The 26,238-nt window shown below is 39.3% G+C and overlaps 1 protein-coding gene across 7 annotated transcripts in view; it reads left to right on the top strand.

The window, feature by feature from the left end:
* lingo2 (leucine rich repeat and Ig domain containing 2) overlaps positions 1-26,238 on the top strand; it is a 245,977-nt gene that overhangs the window by 134,809 nt on the left and 84,930 nt on the right. For 5 of the 7 annotated variants that reach the window (XM_039814371.1, XM_039814372.1, XM_039814369.1 and 2 more), the window contains 2 exons: positions 11,941-12,027; positions 15,503-15,594. In XM_039814371.1, the coding sequence (XP_039670305.1) occupies positions 15,580-15,594 (15 nt within the window). In that variant the 5' untranslated portion in view covers positions 11,941-12,027; positions 15,503-15,579. The remainder of the gene's footprint in view (positions 1-11,940; positions 12,028-15,502; positions 15,595-26,238) is intronic. The other 2 variants (XM_039814373.1, XM_039814374.1) reach the window with 1 other exon arrangement.

Below are 26,238 nucleotides of genomic sequence, written 5' to 3'. Positions count from 1 at the left end.
ACTATGTACAATTTTAGAGCACTTGCGTGATTCTCAATCCCAGCATGCCTCAGCCTGCCACTGCCATGACAGATGCTCCAAAATTGAATATAGATTTCAGTGAGCAAGGCAGGCGTGCTTGATGAATCTCAATTTGCTGCTGTCCATATTTCATAGTCACCACTATGGAAAGCTCAAGGGGAGGCAGCGAGAGGACTTTGGCTGCACCTGCCAAACTGTCAGTTGGCTAGTGTCGAATGATGATCGGTACTTCATAAAAGCCCATATTTACATCATTACATCATTTTATCACCAAAATGTACATCCATGAGTGGGCGAAAGAAATAGAGAGAAAAAAAGCATGGTTTATTTCATAACTGCAGTGATCTTAAGAGAAAAAGAAGCACACATGATGACAATTGCTCAGCAGTAGAAGATTATAGAAATGGTATACAGCAGCTTGAGGGTGGAACAAATGTAGAGAGCTTCCCCAAGGGGGGTGGAGGTGCCTTGACTGCTGTGTACCTGTCAGTCTATTTATAGTTTGCTTTGAAGTGCTTATGAAATGACACTGGATGCTAGTGTTTTGCAGCGGAATGCTCTTGTGGAGCATTTCTGCCTTTCAAAATGAAGACTTTTTAATCACTTGTCTGTGCTAGAGCTGTCACTGCTTTAACTTAAATTTAAATTAACATACCTGTGTTTTTGTATATATAATCCAGTTCATGACACATTGTGAGTACTTCACATTGCAGTTGGCCATTTCCCAAAGCACATATATACAGCTTCTTTTAGACTTTTGACACTATTAAATAATGCTTCTGAGGGACTACAGAAAGCAAGCCTTCCCAGATGTAACTAACCAGCAATCATTTATATAACTAAATGTACAGCACAGTATGCCACACGGAATCTAGCACATTATGCAACATAATAAGCACAGGGAAAAAGAACAAAGCATGAAACACACCAAAGCATTTTGGAAATGCAATACTCTGGAAACTCTAGTATAGCAGCAGTAAGTGTTTTCCATCTCACAATTCAGCTATTTTATTTGGGCCATGCTTAACATTTAGAATTGTCTTTATAATTAGAAGCTAGTGTACCAGACATAAGTCTAGCCCATTCTAAAGAGAAAAATGGCCACCTTACTGACCACCGAGTGGATGCTACAGAGGCAGTAAGTACTACTGTACATTAATAATACAAGCAAGCCAGTGTAGTGTCAAATTCTGGAAAAGCAGTACACTAATATGTTTTGTGGATGGAAAAAGAAAAGATGCATATGCAAACCACATCTTCAATTTGAATTACTTTCAAAAGAGCATTTTACAAATCATTTTACAAATTTAGTAATTTATCCATGACAAAGACATAATAATGAAAAACAATAATACATTGCAGATCTAATTGACATTTCACACATAGTTTTATTAACAGCTTAATTGTGCCGTTAGGTGTAAATGTGTTTAATTACCATAATACTTATTTGTATGCATCTATAATTTAATCAACAATAATTAAACATAGAACTAATCTACAATAATTAAGCTTGCATAATAGAAGCTCCACAAGTTTACCTATTCTACCTGCAATCCAGTCACCCAAGTCACCCAAGTGGTGGACCAAAGGATCCCAATGCCTAAGTATTTTTCCTTTTTATTCCACTTACATCTCTATTGTAACAGGAGTGTGTCTATGATATATGTTAAAGTTATATATGAATCAACATAGACTCAAATAGGTTATGTGTATTAGCTGCATATAGCAAGACTGTAGTCATCTGAGCAGTAATTTTGAGCCTTGAGGGCAATGGGCACAAGGATATTTGTTATATCTGTCTGAACAATAAACTAGCTTTAAAACATTACTCCTTACAACTCCTCACTCCCTTGTAAAGTTTATGATCCTGGGATTTAATCTATTCTTCCATGGTGAATGTATCATACATATGCTCAAAACGTCATGAAAAATGCAGATAAAGAGAGACACAAAGTGTATCTGTCTATTAAAGTATGTCATGTTAAGCAGCAGGAATTTAAATTTATGGAAATAACCATAACCTATAACACAAAATGCTGCTCCTAAACCACTGTTTCTGCTGTGCGCTCTGGGTCTGTTAGCTTCTTTTCTTTATAACTGCCATTGTTCATGACAGACTTTTAACTCTTTTAAAAACAACCCTTTGGAGTGAATTGCATGATGCCACCAGGGGGTGCGGGAGGAGACAGCAGAGCTTTCTAGTATAATTAGAGTAGACATGCTACATGTGTCTGTGTGTGTTGCCGCATCTCATTAAGGCGAGGTATTGGCCACTGAGCCGGCTAAGAGGAATGGATAGGGAGCATGTGGTGGTGTAGTTTCCTTCACCACAAATGCAGCCGCTCTGATCTTTCTCTTCCTCTCAGGAGTCACTGTGAGGCCCCTGGAGCCAAGGCCAGTCAAAATGGTTCCACTTGATGCAAAGGCCCTTAAGGAGCCCACTGTCGAAATGAACGCCACAGACACAAAATACAATCTATGTGTGTGCAATAAATACATGGACATAGCCTGTTACATCAAGCAGATGCACACTTGCAGTGTTATTACAACAAATTGGAATTATATGGAAGAAAATTAAATCCAAGATTGTCAATCACTGTGGGAACATGGAAACATGCATGCCTGCATACAGATGACTCTGTGATGTGCTGATGTCAAATATCCAGAAAGCTATAACCTATTTTAACAGTTTAAACTATATTGATTGTGTAACACATTTCATTATTTACTTCAATGTGGAGCCTTTTGTTGCTTTTTTTTCTGGTAGTGCAGCTCTCTAGCACACACTAAGAGGCCAAAGCTAGCTTTAATAATTTCATCCACAAAGTCGTGAAAATAGTCCTTTCAACACAATAACACACACCATAAAATGCATGTCTTTAAAGAGATATAATTCAGCAAATATCTTTACATTTGACTTATGTAAGTCCATTTGATACTCTTTTTTTGTACGTTGCTTATGTACTTTCTTGGTTATTTCTATGGCTGTCGGTCATCAGATATCGCTTCAGTCTGAAGGTGTCTTTGCTTCATACTACACTACTTCGTACTTTTTTGAATGCCCATAATGTTTTATAAGATTTGATTGTGTTAGGGCAAATATATCATGTCTTAGATTTGTTGCACCTTAAATTGCTGCTTGTGTTCACACATTGCTACAATTTGTGATGCCAGATGGTAGATAACAGGCCTGTAAAATCCCACGAATCCTTGAAACTACCCATCAAAGATTGATGTGAAGAGGTTTACCCAGAGGGCAGTTTGTTTTTACTGAACATCCTGATTGACTTGAAATCAGAGTTCTTGAGCAGTCCAGTCCATGTTAGTGAAAATAACATGGACAAATCACAAAATACACAAGTTTCAGTGAATGCATAATTGAAAAATTGAATAGCCTATAGGCAGGTCTCTTTGCAGTTTGTGGATTGGTATGGTGAAATAATGTGATGTTATTGCCTTTTTGGGTTACCGTTTGCTTTCACTCTTAAGTGCGTTGGAGAGTACCATTCCCTTTAAGGGAGAGGACTAACTGTTTTTGGCACATTGAATGATGGGTGAATAAAGACTAAAAACAACAAAAAGATAAAGATAGAGATAAAGATAAAGATTCGGAAATGCCCTGATTTATTTGCCTTGTTGACTGCCATCGGCCTATCGGCAAGTAAGATGACATTCACAGATGACAGTGACCAATGTTTATCTGTTGCGTTGCATCAATTTAAACTGTTGTGCTTACAGCTGTTATATATACAATATATTTACATATAACAAATTGAAGTTTTCAATGAATTTCAGGATACGTCTTTTATTATAGTAGGCCTTATGTGACCCAGATACGCAGTTACACAACCTATAAAGCAAACCGTGCCTCTTTATTATCATAAAACATCACATGTTTTGCTTAAATTAACATAAAATTGACAATAGAACATGTATCCCCATTACTGAAAAACAAAGCATTAATCATTAACATTAACATTTCCCTGGCTTGAGACAACAACAGCCCAGGATGTTTGGAGTTACTGTTGCAATTAAGTGACAGCTACTGCTTGCATAGCTTTAGCTCAACAGTCAACAGAAAAATAATTGATTCTTAGTAGTGCTGTCAGTTAAACGCGTTAACAGCGTTAACGCAAACCCATTTTAACGGCGTCAATTTTTTTATCGCGAGATTAACGTTCTTTTTGGCCCAGCAAACTGTAGTTTTTTCACATGCTGTTCCAACAACTAGTAACGTTAGAAAAACTACAACACCACACCGGATCTAGCTAGACTGGAAACAAAACAACATGCACGCTGCACACACTTGTTTGCACTTGCTTGCGAGCCGGCCAAAGAGTAGTACATACCTGCAAACTTGTCGCTTTTCGACGAAAATCGCCGTTTTGAAAGGGGTCCGAGACCCGGTGCTTAGATGCCTGCGCTTCTTTCTGATGCTCCGAAAACGGATGTTAGAGGGAACTGAAACATTGCCGCACAGGAGGCCAGTCAACACTACACTTAGCAGCAGGTAACGTTAGCCTACCGTTAGCTAGAAGCTGGATTAAACACGGTTAACATTTTTACAGCTAAACGGTGTAAAGTGTGTCTGTATTTCGCTGGAGAGGACATGATGTTATGTTGCTCGCCTCGCCAGCCTTGTGGTGCATTCACTGTAATTGTAAAATACCCTTTCCCATCCAGTGGTTGTTTTCACCGTTTTGTGCTCCTTTTTTTTATCAACTTTTTATTGTTTTATATTTTTGAACGTACAGAACAGACAAATACAATTGAACAAGGTGCTCCTTTTTTAAATATATATATCTTTCGGTTAAAGTGATGGTTCGGAGTAATTCACCCTAGGGTCCTTTGCACCATGACCTCGAGCCAAACACCCCCCCCCAGAAGCTTTTTTCACCTGGGTCTAACATTGGGAGAGTTAGCGTAGAGTAGCGTTATCAGCTGAATAGCTTAGCGCAGGGGCTAATGGACCCACGTTTGTATCTCGTAAGTTACCCCACTAATAATGCCCGAAATGATACCAAACGTCTACAAGTAGTACAAATAGGTTATGCTCTCATAAAACGATGGATTGGAAAGTTTGTAAGTACACCAGAAGTTTATGTAAATAACACTTGCCTGCTGGCTTCTGCTCTCTGCTGTTGTTGCTGCTGTAAGACGAGTGCTTAGGGCCGTCTACAAATTACAACACCGAAAAGAGATGCAACAAAAATATTTTTTAATTTAACTTTTTTTTTAAGTAAGTGCTGTAGTATAACTAGCAGGAGACAAGTAATAATTGAGGTAAGTTTGGAGACATTACCTTATTTAATCATTAAATTAATAAATATTTTTGTTGTATCTCTTTTCGGTGTAGTAATTTGTAGACGGCCCTAAGCACTCGTCTAACTGCAGGTAGCAGCAGCAGCAGCAACAGAGAGCTGAAGAGAGCAGGCAAGTGTTCATAAACTTCTGGTGTACTTACAAACTTTCCAATCCATCGAAGTACAAATCAGAAAACTGACTGAAAGAGGATGGGATAATGGACAACAACTTAGAGTTTAGGCAAGAGTGCAGAAAAAAACACACAAAAATGGCCAAAAGGAAAAAAGAAATAAAATGTTGTATATATACACATGATCTAATAAGAATTTATACCAATGTAGTGGTAAGTAACAAACCATGAACAGTACTTTTTCCTTTAAAGAATTTTCTTTTTTACTTACATAAAATAATTAGGCAAAACACATATAGGGCCCTATCTTGCACCCAGCACAATTGACTTTGTACACTGACGCATGTATCATTCCTATTTTCCACCCGATGCACAGCGGACTTTTCCCTCCACAGCCACACGTCGGTAAATTAGGGAATGTATTTGCGCACCTGGGGGCGGTTCAGCGAAAAGAGGATGCGTGTTCAGGTGCAAACGTTCCCTGGTGCTATTTTGCAGTTTCAGAAAACAATTCCGCCACTGACCAGGAAAAACCTGATCTAAAGTCAGTGGCGCTAGTCTAAAGTCAGTGGTGTGTTATTCAGATGCTATTTTAGTGGCGCATGATTGGCCATAATGTAGTGTGCGCATACACCTTGCTTCTCTCATCTACACAGACGCAGCAGTTCCCATTTTTTCAAACCGTACATAATTACAAGGAAAAATATTACTGAGAATGCACTTCAGGTGTTTGGATAGGTCAGGAGGCACTTTACAGTACAATCCTCAAAAAGTCGTAGCATTCTTTGTGGCTTAATTGTGTTTTATACAACATTTCCATGAATCATGGATGTGTTGATGACATAAATGAGGAAATGAGGACTTAAGGAGACGTGATGTTGAACTACGGCGGGATTGGACACTGGCGGGATCTGGTCCGGGAGTGGCAATGCGCGATGCGCTCCTGGTGGAGCGGGTGGATGGAGATGGAGTGGGGCTAGGAGGAAGGGGCACAACAGGAGCAGGTGGTGCGTTTGGAGGCCCACGCTCCATGGCTGCAGCAATCCTCTCCAGACTTGAGGAGATGCGCCCGAGAGGCCGCAGCAACATCGCCACACAGGCATTTATTACTTTGCCGCATCCTGGACAGTTCCCGCTGGCGTGCGCCAGTCAAATCCGCCGTCATAATAGCAATCCGCCATGGAACAAGCGCGCCTGCTCTTAAAGGGAATGTGAGATGACGCTCTGATTGGTTATTTTCACGTTACGCCCAAACCACACCTAGCTACTTCAGACCAACCCATTTTAGATTTGCGTCGGGCGCAAGAGTCATTTATCCCGCCGGTAGAATAACAACAGCGCCCGAGATCCGCCCACAAAGCTACTTGCGTTCTGCGTTTCATACTTGCGTTTCAGATCGTTAAAATAGGGCCCATAGGCTGTTCATCTACTTTATCACATTACATCTGACCACCTCATGTTTCATGTTCTAAGAAGCCAATCATCCACCTATAAACATGACTGAGCCTCTGACGTGGAAGATTACTGTAAGAGAAGGTGACTTTCACAAGCATGTTTAAGGCTTAAGCATGGAATGGCTACAAAATAAAAACCTCAGTAGACAAAACATTTCATTAAAACTTTGTCTAGCTGCTTTGTCTAGGAAGTGATTAGCAAACTCTGAGTAGCAAACTAAGATTTATATGTATATTTTTAAAAAGCACGCATGGAAATGTACATAAAAGCTTGTTGCATCGAGATGCATCGATAATCGGTTTAGAATCGAATCGTTGGCCTCTGAATTGGAATTGAATCGTGAAGTGCCAAGAGATTCCCACCTCTACTAACTACATTACTAAAACACATATGAAGGTGCTTCGGGGAATTTTTAACAAACAAAAGCCGAAGTGTGGTTTGTTTTTAGTGTGCAGATGTTCACCTCTGCGTCTCACATCTTCGATGAGAAGAGAAATAGACTGAGCAGCAACAAGGCAGAGATACTTATCCTTATAAAGAAAAACATGCATCCTACTAAGAAGTAGCATATTAGGTACCAGTGATTAGTTTTGTTCTTTTTATCATTAATATTTGAAAGAGGAGGCCCACTGCATGTGGAGGCTTTTCCTAAGAGGCCAATTTTTGTTTTGTAAAGAGGCCCATGTTCATCCCTAGGTGTCTTCAGCCTACTGTAAGTTTGTGCTTACTGGAAACACAAGAACGCTTTATTATGTATGAAAAACACAGGAAAGATAGCCTTATTTATTTTGTATTATATATATATATATTGTTTGTATTTGTATATTTTTATCTTATTTTAATATATTTCATTGCTTTTCTAATCACTTTTACATTTAAATATATTTAATCTATATGTTTTACAAAAATTGTTTGGTTGGGCTTTGTAAGTACCAAAACATTCTTCTCATTGAATAGGTAGTTGCATAGCAGCTAAACAGCAATTGTTTTTTTTGTTTTATTTTAATATTAAAGGTTGTTTCATAAATTTGTATGATTGAATTTGTGCTCATTCAAAGGTAGTAAAACATTAGTTATGCCAGGCTACCTTCCATCAATAAGTGATGACTAGAAGTAGACATTGCTGATTGGTTATTGATTTTGCAAAACAACATTTAGGCTACCAAAAATGGATGCAATGATCCCCTGATCACATTTACTGTGTGGAGGACTCATTGATTTCATGTTAGCAAAGATACTTAGCTCCTATTTAGCTTACAGAAAGACTCCAAGAATCCATCTTTTTACTCACTCCCTGATGGCTAGAATGGTGGATGTAAAAAGTGGGAAGTTTCCTCCAATAGCAAACAGCAGCTCTGTTCCTCACGAGAGCAAGAAACGGGAACATGACTGATGAAGATTTTCTTCAATTAAGGGTTTGAAGAACACCTCAATTAATTTTAAGTGAAAACTGAAGTCAAAGTTGCAAGTGATTCTGTCATGTCATTAGATTTAAGACTTCATATGCACATATTGACTTCAACATTTTTTCAGCCAAGGACCCCTTAACTGAAAGAGAGACGAATCAGCGACCCCTTACTACATATATTGTATAAAATTAGGTTGCATATTAAATTGGACCTACAATAACTTATAGGGCGACCTAAAGCCTTTATAAGCTAAGCTGAAACAGGGAGCACCATGCAGAAACACCCCTGGGTAAAAAAAAGAGTGAGCCAAAAGAAAGACATTGAAAACCATTTTAAACTTTTGAGTCATGTTAGGACTTTGAACTAGAAAGGTAGAGGCTGGGAAGGTGGAGGTTGGGATGGTGGAGGCAAAACGTTGCCAGCAGCAGCAGGGAGTGAAGCAGCGTCAGTGTAGCAGGGACCAGTGAGGAGGGAGTCACATTTAAAAGGACCGCCTTGATGTGATGTCCTGCATGAACTAGCGCTAAGCTTATTATGTGTTGGATTCATGTTAAGATATTTAAATTTTTGAAAAAACTTTCAAAAGAATTTGCAATAATTTTGTGGACCCCCTGCAGCAACTCTGAGGACCCCCTAGGGGTCCCGAACCCCCTGTTGAAGATCTCTGTCCTAGACTGTTCATATCTTTATCGTAAGCTGATTATTGCAGATTTTGTAATACATTTAATTGTATGTTTGACAATAATAAATATCCATGTCCTTTAACACTGAATGCATATTAGCAACACAAACAGGTTAAATAACAAATCTTCATAAATAAAGCACTTCAGTGGCAACATGTGAAACCTTCCCTATGGGGACGAGTGGGAGTGATGGATGTAATTGGCTCACATTAACTTCCAGGAGGTCCTCACTCTCGCATCTTCAATTCCCTCGCTTTTTTTTTTTATACCTTCACTGGAGCAGACCAACTTCTTAATTGGCATAATAATGTGATTAATTGCTTTCTTGTCATTGGGCCCACTGAGTTTTACACTGTAAAGAAGTATAAATCAGGCGTGTATTTACAAGCAATCAAATGTTCATGATCGAAAGAAACATATAAATTATGCCCAGCTGTGTAAAGTAATTGCTTCTGCTTTATTAGCTGTGTTTCATTAGTTAAAAGGAAAGACATTTGGATCGGGAGGATTACTTTTTTTTATTTATTTTTTTCCTTTTCGGCTAAGCATTCAAAGAAAAACATCTTAGTAAATGCAGTCAACATCACATTGTATACGACTACATTTTTTCTTTTCTGTCGCAATGATATTAAACTTTAAGATGGATTTTCCTAGCCGAAAGTCCACCCAGGTTAACATCAGTGTTTCAGCTAAGCAGTCGCAGCTGTAACAAATGACCTGAAAAGCATATCAAACTTACATTCAAAGACCATGGTTTTTGACTACAAAGACTGTTTGACATAATTAAAATCAAATTTCAATAATTTTGATATTAAGTCTACTTTTGAATGTCACCATCAAGGGACACAGGCATCACTTTAAATAGAAGTGTGTGTGTGTGTGTGTGTGTGTGTGTGTGTGTGTGTGTGTGTGTGTGTGTGTGTGTGTGTGTGTGTGTGTGTGTGTGTGTGTGTGTGTGTGTGTGTGTGTGTGTGTGTGTAGGGAAAATATTATTGACAAATAAAACCACATAGTACAGTAAAACAAAATCATGATTTTTAAACATAAAATTATAAAACTAAAATAAAGTGTTCATCTTCAAGGATACCTATGAGATCCCCACGTCTTGAGCAAATGTTTGCTCCACGAATGCTGCTGCCAATGAAAACCTTTTTTATCTTGTCTCTCTTTCAGCTGATCAGTGAAATGGGAAGAGAGAAAAAAAACATACCACTTCCCAATCTGTCCCCCACCATACTACAAAATAAAGTACCAATTATCTGCGTTTGGACTGTGGTAGTTAAGAACAAATGCTGATGAAGCGCTGATGTTTATAACCGCATCCAGGTGCTCTTGCATATTAAGACACTTTATGATCACATAATTAAGGAGAGACACTATTGCCTTGATTGGTGTGCATCTTGATTCCAGGTGGCAAATGGTGGGCTAATGGATTCTTACAATTCAAGGCCAAGCTTGTGGCAGGCAGGGGAATTGGTGGCAGTTTTTTCTGAAGCCAGAGTATGACAGATTGTCAGTGAAAGGTTATTAAATCACATTATATGCAATGATACTGTATTTCAACGTGAACTACGATCAACTTTATTTTCTAAGCACAATAAATACACAGGTATTTGTCATGATAGAGACATACCGCTATACAATGTTGAAACAGTGATATCCTGTACATAGTGTACTTGTGTAAAAAATGGGCCTCACACAGTGCGAGGGACAGCGATGGAAATTATAAAATGTAACAAGACTAAGCAACTACAGCCATGCTAGTGGGCTATGTGAGGCTTTACTTTACTTACACACAGTGGTGCTTTGAGCTAAATACGAATCTAGCGTTACTAGATTGTGACCTGATGATGGCGCTACAGATGAAAAGTCAGGGGATCTCCAAAGTCAGGAGGATACATCGCCTAGACATCTATCTAGCAGACATTGCTAACCGCTATCTGGCCACGCTAGCATGGCTAACAATCCGTGCCAAGATTGAGTACCTTTTTTAGTGTGTATCATTTGTGTCTAATATTGTCATATTAAGTGTATTTGAACAGCTACATCAGCATACAGTATATTAATTCATTTTTCAATCTGCAATGTCATTTGGCTCATCTGTAACATCAAGGGCAGACACAAAGGAGATTATTATGAATTCAGCAAAATCCCCCTTTTACAGCCCATCAATATTCTGTGGCCAGTGTGAAGAACTAGGTTCAAGCTTAACGAGGGGATCTAAATGATCAAAAAACAGAACAGCTATTTTCCTTGAACTCTTAATGGCATACTTATAGCACACGGTGTCAAGAAAAATTTTAACAGGAGTGTCCTTAGTCAAACCTTTTTTTTTTTATCTCTCTGCCTTTGGAATTGGAGGAGATAACTGTCTCCTCTTTCTCTCTCTCTCTCTCTCTCTCTCTCTCTCTCTCTCTCTCTCTCTCTCTCTCTCTCTCTTTCTCATCGTCGCATTACCAACTCAGGCACGCCTTTTGCATAATCACTATCTCTTCTGTGTTTCCTCCTGCAGTCTGGATAAGGGGACTCATTATAGTAGAGAGAGTAGCAGGCAGGGGCCAGTGTGCATTGCGTAGGTCACACTGTTTGCTAAGGAGAAAAGATCAGGAACTTCTGCTAAAAGAAATCTTACCATGGACACAGCACAATACTGACACTGTAAGCCTTGCTCAGGTTTAAATAAAACAGATTAGATATATATCATGTGATTTACTTCATGTGGTTTGAAAACTCAGCATACAGCGAAGCTTTTGCTGATGTGCTGTCACTGTTTCTGCTATCGATTCCTTGTCTCTTCTATGTGCTTCTAATTTTCTAAGAATTGTGTTTTCGAGATGTTTGAAATTGTGATTTTTATGTATTGATTCTCGTTGTGGCTTTTAAGCTTACCCATATTTTTTTCTTTTATTTCTACTTTTTCCCTCTCCCATTCTTCTAGATAAAAGACCGAAAATAGGGACGACAACAGCAAAAGTAGAGAAAAAAGAATAGGCCATGGCTGAGGGGATGATTGCTTCTGAAAGTGGTAAGCAGACATTTATAGTGTCTTAGCTGTTTTGTTCCAGACTTGTGTGTTCATTTTGGCCAATTTCATTACTTTTGTGTCAGTTCTGGTGCCTTTATGGTACAGAGAAATGGACAAATAACATAAGCGTTTGGTCAGGGTGATATGATTATGTTCACGCACGGTGCAACCATCTTGATCTTCAGTGTGTGGCTTTCACCCAACCATTTCTGTATTTTCTTATTCGTGCAACGCACTTTTTTATATTTCATTTGTGGCCATTGCAGACAGTGAAAAAAAGTCTAAATATAACTACAGTCCTCCAAGGACCCTTTTTAAACACAACAGTATGCCAATGGAATTCATTATAAAAAGGCTTTGTTGGGAATTTTATCCAGATTGCACCTTTAGCTTTGTGACACTAAACCTGTTCAAGTATTCCTGCTTCATTGACTTAATGTGCTCCTTGTCACTAAGTTGCAATCAGTGTGTTTACATGCACAGCAGTAACTGGGGTTAGTGAATAACTGGGTTATGCCAGTTTTCCCCATATCCATGAGCAGGGAGGAATGGGGAGAATGACAGGAGTAACTCTATCTCTGGTACATTAGGTGGCGCTCAGCCAACGCACAACTGGCTTTTTCTTCCGGTTGACCTAAGTCAACATTACACTTTCAATTAGTAAAATTTAACAACTTTATGTTTCATTTACACATTCTTGTCACGGCGTAAGAACGCACAGCGTTCACGCCAGACAACTTGTTTGGCTGATTATAACGTTATCTGTAACTAGTGTCGGATGGAATTAGCAAGCCAACTTTGTCAGCTAGCTAACTAACATTAACGTTAGCCAGCGGCCGCTGCTCAGGTTGCTCGGTCCCTCTACTTTTTTGCTGAGACGCAGCGTTGACAGCCCCGGAGATGGACAATCGGTTTAGCCATATAACGGAGTTCACTGCTGCCTTGGCGTGGAGTTAAACAGACGGACCGCGGGCTCTTTCTGACGATGGCCCGCTAATTCGGGCAGCGCTGTTTTGTTGTATGTTGTCATAGCAATGACAACTATTCGGAGCGCTGACTGATTATTTCCGGTTCAAAAACCACTTAAGCAGAGTGGGGAGGGTCATTTGAAGACGCTTAAACCGATCATAGCGTAAAGGTATGTCTACCCCGGTTACTGAAGGAGTTCTCTATGTTATGTCTGTGTTATGAGAACTCCATTTGAAAAATCGGGGTATTGCCTTAAAGGGGTGATAGAATGATTATATAGGGTATTTCACACTGTTCCTTATGGTCTCCTAATGGGGTATGTAACATTGGTTGGGCTGAAAATGGCCTGGTTGATATTTTACTGGCCCTTATGCATCCCTGTGTTTTGGCCCTATTTGTAACAAGAGCTTTTCTTCCAAATATGGTATGGTCATGAATATTTAGATGAGCTGCGCGCTGATTGGTTGAACGACTTGCCATACGCAGACATTAGAGACGCGCGCTGATTGGTTGAGCGAATCCCCAATACACATACATTAGAGAAGCGACAGAATCTCATATTCCAGACACTGCAATGTTTCATTACCAAATTCACTTCTGAGACTTTTTTAAGCGAGAAATCAACTATATAAAGCTGAAATATGGGCCGTTTTACAAAAATTGATGGCTAATTGCAAATTTGGTAAGACGTGTCGTACTTTCGGAGCTCCACACAGTCTGACGAGAAAGCGGCAGCCTGCTGGGCTCCATACCCAGCGCAAAGTCACCCTTTGTGGATACTGCACTACGGGGCTCCACGGCCAGCTGCCGGCATAACTCTAATATATTTACGGTTTGAATTTCGTCACGCCACTTATATAACATCATTCCCCAATGTCTTATAAAGCTAACCATTGTGTCCGATTTGATTTTAAGGCATTTTTACGGACGCGAGGCATCTTTGTAGGACGAGCAGCTGCTTGCTATATGTCCCATTCATTACAATGGGGAAATATCGCAGCTTGCTCACTTTCGCATAACTAAAGTATATTTACAGTTTGAATTTCGTCACGGCATGAATATTACAGGTTCCTCAAGGTCTTACAAAGCTTAGCTAACACTTGTCCAATTTCGGATTTCAATTGAATGTATTTTTGTGAATGTCAGAGTTAGGAGGAGGCTAGCTAGCTCTCATTGATGGACTCCATCTCACCGCAGCTCTATCAATGAGACTTGCGGACAAGAGGCGTTTATTTCCCCGATTGTTTGTGTAAATAACTAAACACACATACCCATTATAAGATTAACTGGAACCTGCGGGCTGCGGTAAAAGATTGCGGGCGTAACAAGCTTGCTGACACTGCCGGTCAGGGCGGCGATGTAGCAACCCAGGCAGCACCAACACCGGCACTAAACTCCGACACACAGTCGGAGAAAATTTGCAATTAGCCATCCATTTTCGTAAGCGCGCCCATATTTGAGCTTTATATGGTTGATTTCCGCATAAAAAGTTTCAGAAGTGAATTTTGTAATGGAATAGCAGAGTCCGCTGACCTAGCTAGATTCAGAAAACTACCTGATCTCAGGTCAGTTGTGTAGCCTATGTAAATGTTGGGCGTGACCGGTCCTTTTATACACCCATGGGCTGACAAAGGTTCCGGTTTTGGGAGGTTGACGTCAACTTCCAGCTTTGTTGGGATTCGCCCGTTTTCAGCGGCAGTTTCAAAATATAAGATTTTCATAGTAAAGGGGTGTCAATGGGATTTTGAGCTTCTATGTATGTCCTATTTACCCACCGAACTGTCCTCATTCAACTATGACAGGGTAAAATCGGTTTTGCATTCTATCACCCCTTTAACCCAAATATAATAATTTTTTAAACTGCATGTAAACGCACTGACTGTTTGGTCAGTGTCCCCTGTTGCAGCCTCTCTGACCGCTGACGCACACATCAAAGCCTTGACTCCTCATTAATGCAGCCAGGACAAGCAGGTCAAAACAGCATGATGTGTGCCATCTGAGGGAAAGGGTTCACTTTATCACCTTGGATTTTCTTTTTTGCACTAGGATCATCCTTTAAATTTCCAATGAGTATATGAACTCAGCTTCTACCTATGATTCATAAATCATTTAAGATTATGGATTGAAAATACAGCAAGTGCTGTGTATTTCTCTTCATGTTCTGCTTTCAGTATACTGTGTAATTCATTCCGAAGGAATCTGTGATTATTACGTACTACATGTATCATATAATTGAGTTTGACATTTATCCTATAAGTTAAACAGACATTTAGTCACATTTACCACACGGTTTTACTGTATATTAGCATTTTAAGATTATGTGTGGCAGAGATACATTCTTGTATTCTCAAGGAACATCACTTATATTATCTGTGCCAATGCAATATGGTAAATTGCAGGTTGTACAAAACATGATATCACCTGCTATTTTCATGAATTAACCTGACCCTGTAAACCTAATTGAAAGCTGATCCCTCACTAATTTCCATTCTTAATGTCTCTTCAGATATCGAGGGATAAGGAACGGTGGTTGAAGGAAGGAAGCCATTACAGATACATTGTAAACCCTGATAACATTAGGACATGCATTTTACAAAGGTGGTTGCAACTTAGAATTATAAATGTGTTTTTCCTGCACACCTACAGAACAATGTAACTCACTCCTTAAGCCAGAAAACACTAACGATGGTCTGGTTGCTAAAGACCAGAGGTGTCAAAAATATTCACATTCATTACTCAAGTAGAAGTATAGATTGAAAAGAGTATATGAAAAGACTTCTGTACTGGTTTCAAAACTACTTAAAGTATATAAGTAAAAGTAATGCAAGGGGGAAAAAATGCCATTAAGGACAAAAGCTTAGCCCCCACAGGGGCCTATAGTGCACTACCCCACCTCCTCAAAAAAAAGGAAGCACCTTGTCAATTATGTATGTTCAAAAATATAAAACAATAAAAAGTTGATCTTACAAAAAAAAGGGAGCACAAGGCGACATTAAAGAATGGCTTGTGTATTGCTAAGGCCATAGGGTCAAAATTAAATGATTTATTAAAAATGTAATAACAATAACTTATAACAATAACTTATTTCAGGCTGAGTGTGTTTTTCAGACAACGGCAGCTACAGTCTGGTGTTACAATCCTCTACAGTGAAATACAGACACACTTTTACACCGTTTAGCTGTCAGCATTTTAACTGTGTTTAATCCAGCTACTAGCTAGCGGTAGGCTAACGTTATCTGCTGTCAACTAGCGTCCTGTGCGGCGATGTTTCAGTTCCCTCTGAAGTCCGTTTTCGGAGCATCAGAGAGAAGCGCAGTCATTTAAGTGGCACCTAAATAAGGCACCGAAATCTGCATTGCTATTCGGTCCGGTAGATAACGGTCGTTAAGGCACCGGTGCCGTATTAGCACCGGGTCTGTGCAGGTGCGATTTATCTGGATAGGTTTTTTTTTGTGTGTGTGTTTTTTTGAACGATGACAAGCCGGGATGAAAACAAGCCGAACTGAAATAGGAGTAACGAGGCTATTTTTAAAATGTAAGGATTAGAAAGTACAGATAATTGCGAGTAGTAAAGTACTCCAGTAAAGTATAGATACCCAAAATTTCTACTTAAGTAATGTAACGAAGTATTTGTACTTCGTTACTTGACACCTCTGCTAAAGACTAGAGACTAAATTGTTGTTCTAATGCAGCAACTTAGTTTGGCAGTATATATTGACTGTGGATATAGATGCTGTTAAATGCATGAAAGGCAGTATTGCCAGTCTTATACGTCACATATGATCTAATTAAAATGGTCTTAAAATCCGCACTGTGCATTACACTGTTCAACAGCACAGAACACTGCATTTCCTTCAGGCATGTTTGTTTTGCCAGGCATGTTGAGTGCAGATCCATCTTTTCTAAAGCCAACTCCAGAATTCATGCATCATGCAACAAAAAATATCATCTTGACAAGTGTTTTCATTTCAAGTCAAACTACAGTTGACTTCATCTGCCAGTAGCCAAGCTTCTGTAAGATTTGAGATTACATGTGTGATTATCTAAATTTCTGTAAGAGTGTAAAAAGTGTGTGCAGGCATCTGTCAGGAGTGCACACATACTTGTGTGTATGTCTGTGTGCTCAAACTTGAGTCTACGCATGACTGTGTAGGCAAGTGTGTCTGCATCTGTGTTTGGAGGAGAGAAAGAGATAGAAAAGCAACAGAGGTGTTGTGCGAAGAGACGGGAGGCTGCAAACAGATAGTGTCGTTCCTTCAGTATCACCATTAAATCTTAATCTCCCGGCCCCTCATGGGAGGAGCCAGCCGAGCATGGGATTGTGTTTTGCATCTAAATCAAGATGTTGTGTTCCTTCAAAGAGGGCTTTATTAAGGCAAAGTTTGATGTGTTTGTTCTCAACTTCACATACGTCTGGGTGCACAGGCTGATCATCCAGCTGCTGTTGTTTGTACTAAAGTCTTGTTAAATCCAATTGCCTTGTAAACTGTAACATCTCTAATCAATTCAAAAGAAAGGGGGAAAACAAAACTCAGAAGGGAGTGTAGTTAAATTATGAACCACTGTGTGGAAGTTTCTGCAGGTTGCATCAAGGGGGCTACGTTTTCGTGGCAGTCAATACCACAAGCTAAAACCAGAGGTTGTAATTACATATTAAGAATTTTCTTTTCTTTTTTTTTCTAATTCTCAAATGAAGCAAATATTGAATCTTGGACTACTATTGTCTTTTCCTTCTTAAGTATTGAAACTGTAGTTAAAAACCCTGTTTCATGACAGCATTATAAGGACTTGAAGCAGTGGGCATTTTTCGAAAACGGGCAACTTTGTCCAACCCTGTGTCAATTTGGCTGGTTACAGTTACAGTATAGTGAATGAAAAATGAATGGACAGATTATTATTGAATAATCTTATTTAATAACATCACCTTTATTAAACTGTATGAAATTAATTTGCAGTAACCCAACCCTAGTTAGGAATCGTGTCAAATCAACATAGCATATACACACATAGTTCCAATATAGCCATTTTCATGTGTATTGTTTCCATTGCAAAGAACTGTGACCATTTTAGCTGGCTAAATTGTATAAACGTCTCTATAAACCGACTTGTGGCAAATTGCGGAATCACTAAGGTGAGGTTTTGCAACCTCAGACTTGATGGGTTAATGGACAATTCCAGCGCAAAATGAATCTAGGGGTTAATAACATGTGTAAGAGGGTTTAATTCTGCAGTAACATTAAAGTGATGGTTCGGAGTAATTTCACCCTAGGGTCCTTTGCACCATGATCTCGAGCCAAACACCCCCCCAGAAGCTTTTTTCACCTTGGTCGAACATTGGGAGCGTTAGCGTAGCGTAGCGTTATCAGCTGAATAGCTTAGCGCAGAGGCTAATGTTTCCGAAGTGTCTCTTAACATTACCCCACTAATAATGCCCGAAATGATACCAAACGTCTACAGTAGTACAAATAGGTTATGCACTCATAAAACGATGGATTGTAAAATTTGTAAGTACACCAGAAGTTTATGTAAATAACACTTGCCTGCTGGCTTCTGCTCTCTGCTGCTGCTGCTGCTGTTACTACCGGGCAGTAAGAGTGCTTAGGGACATCTACAAATTACAACACCGAAAAGAGATGCAACAAAAATATTTATTAATTTAATGATTAAATAAGGTAATGTCTCCAAACTTACCTCAATTATTACTTGTCTCCTGCTAGTTATACTACAGCACTTACTTTCAAAAATAAGTTAAATTAAAAATATTTTTGTTGCATCTCTTTCGGTTGTTGTAATTTGTAGATGTCCCTAAGCACATCGTCTTACAGCAGCAACAACAACAGCAGAGAGCAGAAGCCGGCAGGCAAGGTGTTCTTTACATAACCTTCTGGTGTACTTACAAACTTTACAATCCATCGTCTTATGAGTGCATAACCTATATGTACTAGTGTAGACCGTTGGTATCATTTCGGGCATTATTAGTGGGGTAATGTTAAGAGACACTTCGGATCCATTAGCCTCTGCGCTAAGCTATTCAGCGGCTAACGCTACTCTACGCTAACTCTCCCAATGTTAGACCCAGGTGAAAAAAGCTTCTGGGTGGGTGTTTGGCTCGAGGTCATGGTGCAAAGGACCCTAGGGTGAAATTACTCCGAACCATCACTTTAACTGTGTATAGAAAACATACACATCGTCACACATCAGTCAAGGCATGTTACTTACCATTAGCTTCATTTTGTATTGACCTAAACATTCCTCACGTTCCACCTTCTTAAATCAGTCCTTTCTCTGGTGTTATCGTCTGTTGTCATGTCTGGCAAAAGTTGAGTTTCTCAGAGAAAGTGGAGTTCAAAAGTAAACACACCACCTGGCCCTTATCGCAATGAGGTGTGTTTCTTCCACATGCGCTCTCAGCTCTCAAAATTGTCACCTGCCACACTTTATTCCCTGTGAAGTTGAACAAAAAACACGTATTTAAAGGAATACGCCACCGTTTGTTGAAATAGGGCTTATCACGGTCCCTCCTAGCTGTAGATAGGTGGGCCAACACATTTTTTGTCTCAGTGCAAGTAATTAGGTTGTTTTTTTGTGTTTTGTTGGCTGACTTTTACTCACAACATGCTAACCGGCAACATAGGATTCCATTCACTATGCTAAGCTAACTAGCGGCGTCGCTGCCAGTGTTAAAGCTGCAGTAGGTAAGATTGTGAAGAGCCAGGACTTTGCCAACAAATTTGAACATCGACAACTTCTCAGTCCCTCCTCCCTTTCTGCTGCAGCCCAAACCGTCTCCTAAGCCCCTCCCACACAAGGGAGTTTGACAGAACTGCCGGCATGTCAGACAGACAACATTTTCAATAACTAAAACACTAACACAACGTTAACTTTACTCACCAACAGTAAAACAATGCTAACTAGCAGGCTAGCGTTAGCCATTTCAGCATCACATCAGACCGACCACTGTGCAAATGTTACTATCATCCTCACCAATGTAGCTTTGTGGACTTTTGACTACTAATAACCAAGTGAAAGATAAATCACTCATGGTAATTATGTTACCTGTTGAGAGGAAATGTGGCTACATCTGCATCGTTCTTCAGATCTTTAAAATCCTGCAGCCACGCCACCTCTGAAAAGCCACTCCATTATTCACGGAGTTTTGGAAAACTTTTCTGCAGCTCGTGCGCAGGGAGGGGGGAGGGGAGAACGCTATATATGCGTGTGCCTGAGCAGTGATTGACAGGCAGATAGACCACCCTTGTGGCCCTGATTGGAGAAAATCAACTGGGAGCGGTGGATTTTTTGCCTATGGCACTACAGGCTGTAGGAGGTGCCAGAGGAGCTGTCTTTTTTTTTTTTTTTTTACATAATTCATGTAGTTCTACTGGAACATGACAGAAAGTTAGTTTTATAAGACTTACCTACTGCATCTTTAAATGCATGCACAAAAAATGCGTTGGCCCACCTACCTACAGCTACGGGAGACCGTGATAAGCCCTATTTCAACAAACAGTGGCGTATCCCTTTAATTATGGTTACGTGTTTATACAGAGGGTATAGAGATTCTAGTGCTGACATTTTCAGGACATGATTTGTTTCTTTTTATTTGTTGTTTTTTCTCCAATGAAATGCTACATTTTCTCCCAACATCAATTCGATATGGTATTATTAGATCTGGCTGCTCACTTTGAGATATGACAGGGAAAAATAATCTCTCTGAAAGAGGTAGGCTCAGACAGCACACTGAGACGTAACGAAAAGCCTGGCTGCTGTTTTAAAGGGAGAAGACAGTAAGAAGACTGGTTTGGAGAGGAAAGCCTGCTCACTGCAGATAGAAGACAGGGATAAACCAGCAAGGATGCTCAATTCACTGCACTGTATCTAGTCCCGAGTTATCATGGAGATGATTTTTTTTCACGGGTCTCCTTTCTTGTAGTTTAAAGGTAAAGGCACCCTCTTGATTCTAGGACGAATGTAATTTAGTAAAGCATGCAGGGGAGATGATACATAGGAAATAAGAGAAATGTATATGTGCTGGAATTTGCCATTGTTTTATTTCATAGTGATTACTGTGAAATGTCAGTAATTATAATTCTTGTGTCTGAGTAGATATTAAACTTTTTTTCTATTTTATTATGAGGTGGACATTTGGTCTTTGTGGATGCATTTTTTATTTTTTATTTTAGTAAGACATTCATGGGAATGGAAAACACATAGCATTCATCTTGTGTATTATAATTGCTGTGCTGCCCACATGCCTCATTATTCTTGGTAATAGAGTCATATCTTCACCAAGTTTATTAATTCATCATTATTTTCTCAAACCTTCTTTAAAAACATCATTTCAAGTCTGCCAATTGCCAAATTATGTTGTATTGTTGTTGTGTGGAACTGCATTATATCAAGTTCTATCTAGTATTTTATGATTCAATTTTTTTAATAATTTGGGAGTAGGGACACAATAACATGAATACTGTATTACATACCACAGGACAGGTTGCTATGACAGCAGTTCTCTTAACTTGCTACTTGGTATATACAGTATAATGTAGGGTTCATTATCAAAGAGACAGAGCACATTTAAGTCCTGCCCCCACCGGAGAGGGAAACAACTTTCCACTCTCCATTGACTTGTATTGTGTTAAGGTGGCTTCTTATCAATTCCATCTGCAAGCAAATAACAGAAAAATGCCTAAAAGCTGCCGTGTGTGGTCACGATCATGGGCAGCGCTAAGCGCCGGACGGAGCCACGGTGCCGCTGCAAAATGGAAGGAACTTGTTTTGGTGGAACATGTGTACGTTCAAAAGTTGTTTTAGGCGTGCAACAGAAAACTCAGATTGGACAGATAGTCTAGCTAGCTGTCTGGATTTACCCTGCAGAGATCTGAGGAGTAGTTCTCATAAATCCACCGGAGTTTAAAATGCCAACACAAAAAAAGCGCAAGGTGATGGACATTCGGCCGAAAAGAGGGACATCCGGCGGAATTTCTGGTGGCACTGGAGCAATCCTGGGAGTTGAACGTTGTAGATATAGACCAGTTTTAGGCTAAATATATACGTATTTGTAAGTTAAGCTAAAGCATTTTGTACACAGTGTGCAACTAGTGGAATGTGTATAAATCTGAGAGCTATGCAGTATTATGTTTGCAAGTGCCTTAGCTTGCTAATACATAGCTAACATTAGCTTACTAACAGCTAACTTGTCCTCTCTGGTAGACATAGGTTGCTAACATAATTATTTGAATTGCTTAAATCTGATGTTTTTAGCTAGCTACAGGCACTTTGTTAGCATTTCAGCCCTTAGTTGCTTATTGTGGCTGATTGTTTTCCCCTGCGGTGGACGTGGCTTTCAGAGTTTACATGATGAGCTCTGTCTCTATGTGCATTCCATCTCCCCTTAACAAACTAGATACCCATCAGACTTGAATATGGTGAGGCTTTACAGTATTCTTTCAGTTCTCATCAGGCTACCTCAGGTGTTCAAGAGTTCGCCCAGTGCCCTGATGCCAATAAATGTGCCACCGGTATTTTTAGAGCAGGTGTCACATCTTTCAGAGGGTGGATTTGCCATTTTTGAAAGAAACTCATCATCTCTTATTGTTTAGGATGGCTAACCTTCCATTATCCACTGACACTGTCCTCAAAATGCTATTATTGGCTGATTAGGGAAATGCCAGCAGTGATCAGAATTTTTGGCCTTGATTAGAGAATATTCACCCCTTTTGTTGCTGTCAAGCATGATCAAGAGTAGACAAGGTTTGCTAAGTGAGTGAACGTGACTGGGAGCGCCATCATCATCATCATCTCTGTAACACGGCGGCTCTCATCTCTGAGAGAACAAATTAACGCACTGTCATCCCTGGTGCCCTACTTAGACCAGATGGGTCTCATTCAGGTCTTCCACAAAAACACAGATGTGAAGGGATCTTAAATGTCAGTCTCAATATCACAAAAGCCATAATTAAGAATGAGCTAGCAAAAGGACATGTACTTTTGTGTCCTGGTTAGATGGATCGTGTTATATCAGGAAGATCACAGGTTGAATTACAAAAACCTCTGACTCCTGCACCAAAAGGCTATGCAAAAAGTCAGATTTGTATTTTTAGTGCATCATCATACTAAAAGGAGTCATCACATTATAGAAAATGAGTGCAAGTCACAGCAAGTAGGCACTGCTACTGGGTTCAATCCTCGGTCGGGGCAGGGCCTTTACTGGCATTACAACTGGAGTTGGTCCCCTGGCGCCAGACTATTTCTGCCCACTGCTCCTATTTAGTTAGGATTGGTTAACTTAAATGCAGAGGATACAAATTAATTAATTTAATTTAATTAATTTATACTCTTTATTGAACCCCAATGGGGAAATTACATTTGTACGTGTAAAATGTACTTGGCAAATAATGGATATATTATATTATATTATAATGAGCATGGTGTCTTTGAATGCAAGAACATGAATTATGCAAATCTAGTCCAAAACAATTTGCTTTCCTTGTCCAGACGTACCACAACTGTTATGTGGCCTTTACACATGACAAACATGAAAGTGGCGTGCAGAACATTAACCTTTAGTTGTTTATCTACACAACATATAATCTGTATCTCACAATTTGTTTTGTGTTTAGGAGTCGTATGTTTCACATGGAGAAGTCTGAGCACAGCTACATCTGCACAACTTCAATAGCAGAGGGCTTTCAGCACACTTAGGGAAACACTGTGATCATTAAGCCTGAGCTGACTTTTTGAATCAACATGTGCTTTGGAGTAAAATAGTAGCAAAAAACTTGATTTTAGTGTGAAAAAATAATGTACTGTACATAAATATGATATATATGTCAATGTGTTGCTCAATTTACCATAAAATCATTTATCCATTTATAGTCAGTGTCGATGATTTGAAGTATATTTTGAGACAATATAAATGTGTGAACTGTCAGACATTTTGCCATGTTATTTTAGGTATTTAATGTTTTGGATTAGACATAAACAGACATCCTCATCTGGCCATTTTAATTATGAATAGTTTTTCTATTGATTTTCTTGAAAATGTACAATATCACAATTTATATAGATTTTGCAATACACAATTATATGTACAATGATAGAGTATTTTATCCATATAGCCTACTTACCAGACCCCTCACTTTTACTTATGTGCACAACTAGTCCCGAGACTAGAATTATCTGTTAGTTTACTATCAGAAATGAATGTACAATTTTGATAATCATTTTACTAGTCCTTCAAGATTATAGCTTATTAAATGTGATTACTTAAATAAATTTATATATTAACTGATCAAATGATAAATATAGATAGATAGATAGATAGATAGATAGATAGATAGATAGATAGATAGATAGATACATAGATAGATAGAGTCTTTATTGTCCCATAGGGATAATCATTTCCACACATCTTCTTTCATGTTCCATAGCACAACAAAACATAAACATGTAACACCTATACAAAAAAAACATCACATTAGGACACCCACATAGACTCATCAAATGTCAATCACTGATAGATTCATAAGTAACATAATCATTAGTTGCGGCCCATGTTATAGCACTGAACACAGACCCACATTACAGCTAGTACTTTTCTTTTTCATTCCAGGTATTTATGTATTTGGACATTGTTTGCACACAAATAACTCTCCACTGGGCCATGTTGGCACTGACTAAGGTTATCAGTCAATTTGTGCTGCATCTGCACAGCCTCTATAAATGCAAACTGATATGCATGAAGGAACTAGAGGCTTGTAGGGAGATGGCAGGGTGAACTAACCTTTGAAGATACCAGAGGTGAATAAAAGAGGGCAGAAAACAGGTGTCTATTAGATCTTCCCGTCTTCCCGGCTTTGTCCTCTCACTTAGCCCACAATTATTGCAAACTGTAACAACAGAGTGCATTGTGGTAAATCAAAGGCTGCACTCCCTGTGGCTTTCCTCCCCTTGTGTTTGTTTGTTGTTTTCCATACAGGAAATGCAAGGCTTCTAATTAAGTCTTGGAGGGGGAGAATGAGGCGTCTTAGTCCGCCAACTGTGAGCGGCTATCGCAAACTCAACTTCAATGTTTAATTTATGTGTGCTCTATTATTTATGGATGCCGTGATCTGTGTGTATATGGGGCTTCATGCAAACTTTGAGTCTGAGCAGTGTTTGTGAGTTTTGGACAAAGAAAGAAATAAGAACTATAAAATGTGAATATGAGTATTGAGTGCATAGCCAGCTGAAATATAGTAGGGTCAGTGTAACTGTGGTCTGGTTGACAGTTACTGTATGTGCTCCCCTGTCTCCTTTTCCATCCTCCCTTACTGAATTATACAATCACTGCACCTGACATATTTCACACATATACATTCATAGTATACAAACACATGCATACTCTTAACCTGTTTATATTCTTGGGTATCCTAAATTTAGACATTACCTCTACATTCTTAACCTAATTCAAGACAGTAACTATGTTGTGTTGAAGGCAAATAATGAATTCTAAATGAGGAAAGCCAACCCCAATCAGCTTTTTGTATTCTAAAATGTCACTAAAGGTGGCTATACATATACACTCTCTTTTTCTCCTTTTCTCGCTACATAAATCCTCTAAGACATCTCTACAAACGATATCAGCAGCAGATGATGATGATCAGGGCTGAGAAGGTGTATAATAACACCCATAACACTGCTGCCTACAATGGCCAAAAGGACAGTTTTTATGTTCCCTCCACCTCAACCTTTAATGTGCAGCGATGCGGTTGTAACCTGCTGAATATTATGCACTAGGCAGAACAAACTATGGGCTAAATCAAGGGCTAAAAAATGGCTTGGATCAGCAGGTGTGACTGGGAAAGATAGCTTGGATTTGAAGAAGTGGAAATGCAGGGAAAATAAATATTTCATGGTACATTTTATCACAACACAGTTAAAAAGGAGTGGGGATGCAGGTCAATAGCAGTAAGGGATCTGGCTATGTAGAGATACAGTTACTGAGAGGGCAATTCAACTTCAAATAGCAAGGGTACTGGCTACATACTTGGGGTTAGTTAAAAAAAAAATCTGTATGGAGTACTGGCTTTCGGTGATAGGAGAATCTGGAGTGCTTTGTTTTTTATAACATACTGTAAACTAATTCTGCTAGTAGAACAATTGCCTATCTTGTCTATCTGCCTGTGAATCGCTGCTCAGGCATGTACACACATATATAGCGTTCTCCCCTCCCCCTTCCCCGTGCACGAGCTGCAGAAA

The sequence above is a fragment of the Perca fluviatilis genome, chromosome 10 (assembly GCF_010015445.1).
Source record: "Perca fluviatilis chromosome 10, GENO_Pfluv_1.0, whole genome shotgun sequence".
NCBI lineage: Eukaryota > Metazoa > Chordata > Actinopteri > Perciformes > Percidae > Perca > Perca fluviatilis.
This window is presented reverse-complemented; position numbering and strand designations above follow the sequence as displayed.